This window comes from Colobus angolensis, unplaced genomic scaffold, assembly GCF_000951035.1.
Source record: "Colobus angolensis palliatus isolate OR3802 unplaced genomic scaffold, Cang.pa_1.0 Scaffold26, whole genome shotgun sequence".
Classification (NCBI taxonomy): Eukaryota; Metazoa; Chordata; class Mammalia; order Primates; family Cercopithecidae; genus Colobus; species Colobus angolensis.
In genome coordinates this window covers 14,478,771-14,489,256 of record NW_012115821.1, presented here as the reverse complement: position 1 = coordinate 14,489,256, position 10,486 = coordinate 14,478,771, and the positions used below count along the sequence as shown (strand labels likewise).

Genomic DNA, 10,486 nt, shown 5'->3' with positions numbered 1-10,486 from the left:
AGCCAGGCATGGTGGCAGGCACCTGTAATCCCAGCTACTTGGGAGGCTGAGGCAGGAGAATCACTTGAACCCGGGAGGCGGAGGTTGCAGTGAGCCGAGATTGCGCCACTGCACTCCAGCCTGGCAACAGAGCAAGACTTCATCTCACACACACACACACACACACACACAAAAAAAAGTTTGAAAACCGTTGGTATAGATAGATATTTTGAATTGATTTGCATAGTCTCCCTGAATGTGTTAAATTATGCTGAAAGTATGAAAGCAGGATGTAGGTGGTACTACATATTAAATAAGAGTTCTATAAAAGATTTTAGGTATTGCTGAATAGTTATTGATGCAAAAATTTGATAACAGTTAAAATTTATAGTGAAAAGAAGGTGTCTGTATTCCATTTAGCCCAACCTCCATTACTATAGATAATTGAAAGCCTGTAAATGCTGACATAGTTCCTCTGGATGAATATGTAGTCAGTGCTTCACAATAGACATTTTTAAAATATATAACAGGAAGTAGATGAGAATTGGCAAAACCTATGATATTCAGATGTTTTAAAACCTAAAACTGCTTATCATTAGGCCATCTAAAAGGCAGAGCCCAGCTATTTAGTGCTGTGCTGGAACAAGCCCAGAGAGAATCTGGGAATGATCTCTTCCCTTTTAGCTTTCAGGGATGCTGTTAACTCTGCTTTAGATGCCATTTCCTTTATCTATGAGACATTTAGAATAAGGACAGATCAGATCATAGGGTAATGACAGAGTAATGTGTAGTTGGTCCTTTAGAATCTTATAACTGAGGGGAAAAAAAATCTTATAACTGTTTGTGAAGATCCATCTTGATTTAATTCAGACCATGGACTGAGTGCCTAGAAGATATGTGTTTGTTAGAGAAGACCAGAGCATACCTCCTTTGGTTAACCTATGATAGTTTTCAAGGTTGGTCTTGTTAAAAGGAGATTGTTGTAGTCCATTTGTGTTGCCATAAAGGAATAGCTGAGACTGGGTAATTTATAAAGATAAAAGGTTTATTTGGGTCACAGTTCTGCAGGTTGAAGCTTCAGGCTGCTTCCACTCATGGCAGAAGGCAAAGTGGAGCTGGCACATGTGCCATGGTGAGAGAGGAAGCAAGAGAGTCTGGGAGAGGTGCCAGACTCTTTTTTAACAACCAGCTCTCATGGGACTAATAGAGTGAGAATTCACTCATTACCATGAGGACAGCACCAAGCCATTCATGAGGGATCTGCTCCCATAACCCAGACACCTCTCATTAGACCCCATCTCCAACATTGAGGATCAAATTTCAACATTGAGGCTTGGGGGAGGAACATCCAAACTATAGGCAGAGGTCTTTTTGAATAATGATTGTACTGTCATCTCTTTACTGAACAATTTTGTTTAAAATTTCAGAATGTTAACATTATAAACTTAAAAACTGAAATAATAGTAATTTTGGGGAAAAATCTTACTTCCCTCTTTAAAAATATGATTTTTTTTTTCCACATTGACCCTTTACCTCTGTGTGTACTTGCTTCCTCCAAATTTCTCTCTCCTGGGTGTTATGGAGGAGTAACCCAATGCAAATAATTTTTTTACGTCAAGCCTTTGTCTTTATCATCTTTACTGGTTTAGAAATGTCAGGTTAGGCCAGGCGCGGTGGCTCAAGCCTGTAATCCCAGCACTTTGGGAGGCCGAGACGGGCGGATCACGAGGTCAGGAGTTCGAGACCATCCTGGCTAACACGGTGAAACCCCGTCTCTACTAAAAAATACAAAAAAGCTAGCCGGGCGAGGTGGCTGGCGCCTGTAGTCCCAGCCACTCAGGAGGCTGAGGCAGGAGAATGGCGTAAACCCGGGAGGCGGAGCTTGCAGTGAGCTGAGATCCGGCCACTGCACTCCAGCCTGGGCAACAGAGCGAGACTCTGTCTTAAAAAAAAAAAAAAGAAAAAAAAAAAGAAATGTCAGGTTAGCCAGGCACAGTGGCTCATGCCTATAATCCTAGCACTTTGGGAGGCCAAGGTGGGCAGATCACCTGAGGTCAGGAGTTCGAGACCAGCCTAACCAACATGGAGAAACCCGGTTTCTACTACAAATACAAAATTAGCTGGGTGTGATGGTGCATGCCTGTAATCCGAGCTACTTGGGAGGCTGAAGAATGAGAATCACTTGAACCCAGGAGGCGGAAGTTGCCTGGGCAACAAGAGTGAAACTCCGTCTCAAAAAAAAGAAAGAAATGTCAGGTTTACAGATAATGTTCTGTAATATTGAACACTTTTCTTAGAAGTTTAAGTGAATAAAGGCATTCCTGGCTTAGGGCTCTTAAAACAAAGTTAGTTTTGTTGAATAACTGAATTTTCTTATTTCTCTAGGTAGCAGAGGGAAAACAAGAGGAAATCCAACAGAAAGGACAGGCTGAGAAAAAAGAATTACAACATAAAATAGATGAAATGGAAGAAAAAGAACAGGAGCTCCAGGCAAAAATAGAAGCTTTGCAAGCTGATAATGATTTCACCAATGAAAGGCTAACAGCTTTACAAGGTAAGTTAGCTAATCCAGAAATCGTTTTTTTTTTCTTTTTATCTGTGAAATATCTTTTTTTTTTTTTGGACTTATATTTACAGTACGGTTAGAACATCTTCAGGAGAAAGCTCTTAAAGAATGCAGCAGCTTAGGTAGGTGTCATCCAAATTTCTTACTTAAACCTGAATTTTATCCTTAAACTTTTGACCTTGTTTACTGTCTCACATTGAGTATTTTAAGGGATGTTTTATGTATTAGTTATAAAGTATCTATACTTTTAGGAAATTTTCTTTAAAAATATACTTGATTGCCACCAGTGGGCACCATTGTTTTCCTTGAGATGAGTGAAATTTCTGCATCTGAGATCTTTTACCCAGGGATATTTAAATAAGAAAAGTACATGAACAGCAGGATCCCTTTTCTTTTAAGCTTCATTGGAAGGCCACTAAGCAGTTGTAGTCTTTTCTCAGAATTAATAGAAAGTGGCAAATTGAACCGTTCTAGTAAAAATAAATTTAACGTGTTCTATACAATCTTAATCTTAGGAATACAGAATGCCATGGTTACACTTGAGACCACATTTAAAGTAATACTTTCTTTGATCAGGCAATGATATACTGTCTTAATCCTAGGGATACAAGTTGATGACTTCTTACCTAAAATAAATGGGAGCACAGAAAAAGGTAGTGTAAAAAACTTAAAAATGTATATATATATATATTATGATATCATTTTAGTCTTTAAGCAGGATAAAGAGTTCAGGGTTTTAAGTGTTTGGAATGAAAAGCATGCTCTCATGGATCATTGAACCCCATCATTTAAAAATCAAGCTTTCCTTTATTTCGTAAGCGTTGATGCTGTGATCAATTCTTAGATATCCCTTGTTATATGGAAATTTCAATTACTCCAATAAGAAAATGATAAAGTTCAACTTTAGCAATATATAATATAGCTCTTTTTCCCCACTCTGTTTTTCAAAGAGCTGTACTACCATTTTGTTTCATCAGGTTCTGCTTCCAGGGATACTTGACCCCCATTTAAAACGTTCGAGTTTATTTAACAGCTTATTGAGCCCTTGGACATGTCATAGAAAATACTTTGTTTATCCCATCTGTTTCATTGATCAGAGAGAACAGGGTCAGTTTGTTCTGCCATCAGAAAAATCTTTTATTAGTTATTGGTTCTGTGACCCTTCTTTCTGAACAGCATGGGTTCTCTCTTGCCAAAAACATATAACCACTATTGGTTTTCCCATCACTACATGGGGTACTTTTTACCCAGTGGCCTCTATTATCCTTCAGTCTTGAAGATCCCTAGTCATCCTCCTTCTCTCCCCTTCAATCTAACATTAATTGAGCACCAACTGTGTGCCAGACCCTGCGCTAGGTGCTTGGAGTACAGTAGAAATAAAACTCTTTTCTGTGTTTACCAATCTATGTGCCTTTCATCTCAGTTTTCTACAGAAGTTAGTGGAAGATATCAGAGTTGATACACAGAACTTATTAAATATTTTTTCCTTAGCCAGGCATTGTGGTGTGCACCTGTAGTCCCAACTACCCAGGAGGCTGAGGTGAGAGGGTCAACTGAGCCTAGGAGGTTGAGGCTGCCATGAGCCATAATTGTGCCACTGCACTCCAGCCTGGGTGACAGAGTGAGACCCTGTCTTTTTTTTAAAAAGAAAGAAAGAAAAGAAAAGAAAAAATATTTTTTCCATGTATCAGGGGATATCATAATAGTTCTTGGGCAGCAGTCGAACTGGTAGAGTTAGGAGGTGGGTTTTTTGGTTCTGCTTTGGTTTGGTTTTGTTTGGTCAGTTTTTAATCAAGAACTGGCAGTATAGGCTCAGGTAACTGTGTATATGTTAGCTGCAAGGTCGAAACTTTATATTGCATATGTAATGAATTTTGAAACTCTCAAGAAAAATGTTCATTAATCATTGCAGTTTGACTATTCTATGTATGTTTTGTAAAATGCATGGACTTTTTAAAATTCCAATTTGATTGAATTTAAATTTGAGAATTTTTAAAGGTGTGGTTTATATTCATTGGGATTAAGCAGATTGCTTGAGCTCAGGAGTTTCAGACCAGCCTGGGCATCATGGTGAAATTTTGTCTCTACAGAAAATACAAAAATTAGCTATGCATGGTGGCCACACGCCTGTAATCCCAGCTACTCAGGAGGCTGAGGTGGGAGGATCACTTGCGCCCTGTAGGTCGAGGCTGCAGTGAGCTGAGATCACGCCACTGCAGGCAATGGGAGTGAGACCCTGTCTCAAAAAAACAAAATCATGTCTGGCACAGTGGCTTACACCTATACTCCCAGCACTTTAGGAGGCCAAGGTGGGTGGATCACTTGAGGTCAGGAGTTCAAGACCACCAAGGTCTGGACAACTTGGTGAAACCCTGTCTCTACAAAAAATACAAAAATTAGCTGGGCATGGTGGCATGCTACTGTAATCCCAGATACTCAGGAGGTTGAGGCAGGAGAATCGCCTGAACCTGGGAGGCAGAAGTTGCAATGAGCCCAGATTGTGCTACTGCACTCCAACCTGGGCAACAGAGTGAGACTCCTGTCTCAAAAAGAAAAAAAAGAAAAATAAAAAAGCAGTCAATTAATCATCACCCTCTTATATATATTAATAATGTTAGTATTAACCCAAGCTGGGAAACTGCTATTCATTCCTTCAATTAAGAGAATCATTTATGTACATGGAGCCATCTTTATACTCTTTAGAGTTGTCAGATTACTGCTTCATTTTTTTCCAGTTGCAATTGATTCAGATGAAAATAATAGTAGACTGCTTTCATATTGTATTAATATAATTGTTAAAGACTCCTTGATTTTAAGAATAAATATTTTAGATACTCAAAGGTAACTCCTTGCTATAATTATTTTTTCCTTATTTGTGTGCTTGCTTTTTTGGTAGTGATATACTGAGTGGTATGATAGTGACTAATAGAATATTTTAAAAGAAACCAAATGATAAATTTCTGGATATACACCAAAACTTAGGTAAGAGTGGACTTTGGAATAAGATGGCGCTTAATTCCATTCTGAATCACTTGTAATATAATAACGAACCAAGGCCGGGCGCGGTGGCTCAAGCCTGTAATCCCAGCACTGTGGAAGGCCGAGACGGGCGGATCACGAGGTCAGGAGATCGAGACCATCCTGGCTAACACAGTGAAACCCCGTCTCTACTAAAAAAAATACAAAAAACTAGCCGGGCATGGTGGCGGGCGCTTGTAGTCCCAGCTACTCGGGAGGCTGAGGCAGGAGAATGGCGTAAACCCGGGAGGCGGAGCTTGCAGTGAGCTGAGATCTGGCCACCGCACTCCAGCCTGGGTGACAGAGCGAGACTCCGTCTCAAAAAAAAAAAAAAATAACGAACCAATTATCAAGTATCCCAGTATTACCAATGTCCATACCCATATTATATAATTTTAACTAAATTACTCTTTAAATAATAGAGAGCCAAGTATAGTTGTAAGAGAATATTTTTAAATATCTGAAAATGTTAAAATTAATAATACTTTCAGTGAATCCCATTTTAAAAATTAAATGTAGCTACTAAAAGCACAGGTTTTGTACTGTAAATTTTTTGTGTGTCTTATCTAATAAGCATAATCTGAATATATCTTAGAGAGTAAAGGACAGTGTTGTCCGAAATAAACATAAGGCTGGGTGTGGTGGATCACACCTATAATCCTAGCACTTTGGGAGGCCAAGGTGGAAGGATTGCTTGTGTCCAGGAGTTCAAGGCCAGCTTGAGCAACATAGTGAGACCTCATCTCTATAAAAAAATTAAAAATTAACTGGGCATAGTGGTGTGCACCTGAGACCCACCTCCTCAGGAGGCTAGATGGGAGAATCACTTAATCCTGGGAGGTCAAGGCTGCAGTGAGTCGTGATCACACCACTGTACTCAGCCTGGGTGACAGAATGAGACCTGTCAAAAAAATAAAAAATAAACATAATGAGAGCCACATACATAATTTTAAATGTTCTGCTGGGCAAAGTAGCTTGCTCCTGTAATCCCAGCAAGGGAGGATTGTTTGAGCCCAAAAGCTCGAAAGCTGCCTGGGCAATATAGTGAGACCCCATCTATAAAAAGATTACTTGCTTTTTTTTTTTTTTTTTAATTAGTGAGACAGGGTCTCACACTCTCAACCCAGGCTGGAGTGCAGTGGTGCAATCATAGCTCACTGTAGCCTAGAACTCTTGGACTCAAGGCAGGAGGTTCACTTGAGCCCAGGAGTTTTAAACCAGCCTAGGGCTCCTAGACCCTGGCTCTACAAAAAATAATTATGTTTTTAATTAGTGAGGTGTGGCATCATGTGCCTGTAATCCCAGCACTTTGGGAGGCCAAGCAGGGAAGACTACTTGAGGCCATTAGTTTGAGACCAGCCTGGGCAACATAGTGAGACCTCTGCCTCTACACAAAATTTAAAAATTAGCCAAGTGTGGTCATACACACCTGTAGTCCTAGATAGTTGGGAGGCTGAGGAAGGAGGATCCCTTGAGCCCAGGAATTCAAGGTTGCAATGAACTATGATTGTGTCACTGTACTCCAGCCTGGACAATACTGTAAGACCCTGTCTTTTAATTTAAAAAAATTCTGGCGGCCACATTGTATTAGTCAGGGTTCTCTAGAGGGACAGAACTAATGGAATATATATTATATATATATAAAGGGGAATTTATTAAGTATTAACTGACATGATCACAAGGTCCCACATAGGCCATCTTCAAGCTGAGCAGCAAGGAGAGCCAGTCCAAGTTCCAAAACTGAAGAACTTAGAGTCTGATGTTCAAGGACAGGAAGCATCCAGCCAGAAGAAAGATGTAGGCTGGGAGGCTAGGCCGGTCTCTCTTTTCACATTTTTCTGTCTGCTTATATTCTAGCCCCACTGGCAGCTGATTAGATTGTGCTCACCCAGATTAAGGGTAGGTCTGCCTTTCCCAGCCCACTGACTCAAATGTTAATCTCCTTTGGCAACACCCTCACAGATACACCCAGGATTAATACTTTGTATCCTTCAACCATTCAAGTTGACACTCAGTATTAACCATCACACACGTTAAAAATATAAAAAGCTGGGTGCAGTGGTACATGCCTGTTGTCCCAGTTACTTGGGAAGCTAAGGTGGGAGGACCCCTTAAGGCCATGAGTTTGAGGTTATAGTGCACTACAGTCATACCTGTGAATAACTACTGCACTTGATCACAGACAACATAGCAAGAGCCCATCTTTATAATATATATATATAAACAAAACGAATTCTAATGGTATATTTTGCCTATAGCATCTAAAATATTATTTCAATGTTAATAAATATTAAAATGATTAATAAATTATTATTAACAAAATATTTCTTGTTACAATTTTCTTACTAATTCATTGAAATCATTGTACATTTGTTTTATGCTTAGAACGTCTCAATTAGAGCTAGCCACTTATGAAGGGTTCAGTAACTACAGTAGCTAATGGCTATTGTATTGGATAGCATAGGTGTAGAGTGGTTTTGTATCTTTTTATATTAATCTTGGATTTTATCTAAACCAGTTTAGTAAATATTTTAATGTAGAGTTCAGATAAAAGTGTGATTGTTAGCTTTGTAAGTAATAGTGGTGTGTCCCTCTTTAATAAATGTCATCTTAAGTCCTTTGATATTAGTCTGAAATATGTTTCAAATATGTTTTGTAAAGTCCTTTAGCTAAGTTAAAATTTCATTCCCAATGAGTTTATATATATAACATGATGATATAGTTTGAGTTTTGAAAGTGTTACCATATCTAAAACAGGATTTATGAAAAACAACTTTTTATCTTGGCAATTACTGTTATACTGAGGGCTCCTGTTTTGCTTTTTCTGGCTCCAGTTGTCAAATTCTTATTTATTAGATTTTTTTTTTTAATTTCAAATTTATGTTGCAGTTAGTATTTTTTTCTTTTTGAGGCTATATTGTATCTCTATATAGTATTCTAGGTGTGTAATGCATTGGTCTCTCCAAAGCACAAGTTTTATCAACCTTTTCCCTACATGTTTTTGTCTTACACTGGTTGTGATGATAGATGGGAGGCTCTGCACACCTTGTAACTTACTAAAGCATAATGATAGATTTTAGTATAGAATTAGAGAAGATAGCTAACAGGAAGGATGTAAAGAGAGATAAAGCATGATCGGAGTAGGTGGTGTCTGCCTGTCATGCAAAGTTGAGACGATCGAGGAGTAACGTGGCTTGAGGTGGAGGAGAGGGGAAGGAGGCTTTTATAGGGAGAGTGGTGCCAACTCATGTGTCCCCTTTGACAGATTCTAATGCTTTCACACTTTCCAAGTAGTCATTATGTCAGAATATGTTTTTAACACTTTAACTTCCAAAATCGATTTGGTAGTTTTGAAAGATATAAATACTCATTAAAGGACATTATCCAGATTCAGAAGTAACTCTTTAAATCACAATAAAGATTATTGTAAGGAGTGGAACTTTTATTTAACCGCTATGTTAGGTTTTTATTGTCTCCATCCATTTTTTTAAATGAAAAATAAATTCTGTTTGACTTGAGCAAAACCATTTACCAAGCTCTTACTTTGAAATGAATAGGCACTGATTTTGATCATTTGGGCAGAGATAAACAATTTAATGTTTTAATACTGTATGAGGTACAGATTAAGTGACTCAAAGGGGAAGACTATGAAATGAATATGTAAAACCTAAAACATTACATCAGTTTCTTAAAAATTTTATGGTATTACTTTATGATATTCTTAAAGTATTTACCTTTTGCCTCTTAACTAAGATGAATAGCTTTGAAGAGGGAGTATTATAGAACAATCACTTGAAAATTAATTTAATAATGACAAATAAATTATTTAAGGGTACTTGTTGAGCTCTAGTGGACAAAAGATAGAAGAACCTTTAAAGTGGAAGAACCATTTTAAAACAATATATTTATGTGATTTTCTTGACCTCTTTGGATAAAAACTACACCTTTAAAAGCTAACCATTCAGTGTACAAATTAATAATAATTTTCAGTCATTTAACTCCAAAATATGTCTGCTTTAGTATCAAAATATATTGAACCTTTATTAGTCTTACTTAGTACCATGTTAATACATTTCTGTTTTCCTACCTTTGCTGTTGGTTTTCAAAGACAGCAACAAACTATATCCTTAAAGGTGTTTCTTTCTTTATTAGAGCACTTGCTTTCAAAGAGTGGCGGGGACTGCACTTTTATCCATCAATTCATAGAATGCCAGAGTGAGTACAGAGTATTTTTCACCTTGATTTTAATGAAGTCAGGGGCTAAAACTGAAAAGTGAGAGGTAAAATGAGGATCTCAATGTGTTTGTTATAGAAGAAGTATTTAAAGGGCCATCAGCAAAACTTTTCATACTATTTCTCTCTTTTGAGAAAAATCTTTCTGTTGCATTTGCCTTCACAGATGGAGCTGAGCATTTCATATTGGCCACCATAAAAAAGAGGGAAACTTTCAAGCTTATTAATTTTGAGGTTCTTAAATAAATTTCTTAGAGTAAATAAAGCCAGAAAAATAATTATTTAGTTTGGGCACTCCATTCTGAAGATGGCCCTCAGAGTAGCAGGAGCTTTTTAGAGAGGTAGTAGCGGTAGATTATCCTACAATCTGACCTCAACTACCTACCCGTGGGAAGTTGTAAAAGGCTATCTTTAAGAATATTTTAAAGAGGCCAGGCATGGTGGCGTGCGCCTATAATCGCAGTTGCGTGGGAGGCTGAGGTGGTGGAATCGCTTGAACCTGGTAGGCTGAGGTTGCAGTGAGCCAAGATTGCACTGTTGTGCTCCAGGCTGGGCAACAGAGCAAGACTCTGTCTCAAAAAATATATATATTTTAAAGATAGATTGGCTTGACTGGGCATGGTGGCTCACACCTGTAGTCCTAGCACTTTGGGGAGGCCGAGGTGGGTGGATCACCTGAGGTCAGGAGTT

General features: G+C 38.3%; 1 protein-coding gene across 1 annotated transcript in view; it reads left to right on the top strand.

Annotated features, from left to right (window-relative positions):
• The window catches only part of LOC105515417 (sarcolemmal membrane-associated protein), a 159,376-nt gene that overhangs the window by 123,715 nt on the left and 25,175 nt on the right, over window positions 1-10,486 (top strand). The window contains exons 10-12 of the mRNA XM_011947244.1: window positions 2,365-2,533; window positions 2,617-2,667; window positions 3,148-3,198. Coding sequence (XP_011802634.1) covers window positions 2,365-2,533; window positions 2,617-2,667; window positions 3,148-3,198 — 271 coding nt within the window. The remainder of the gene's footprint in view (window positions 1-2,364; window positions 2,534-2,616; window positions 2,668-3,147; window positions 3,199-10,486) is intronic.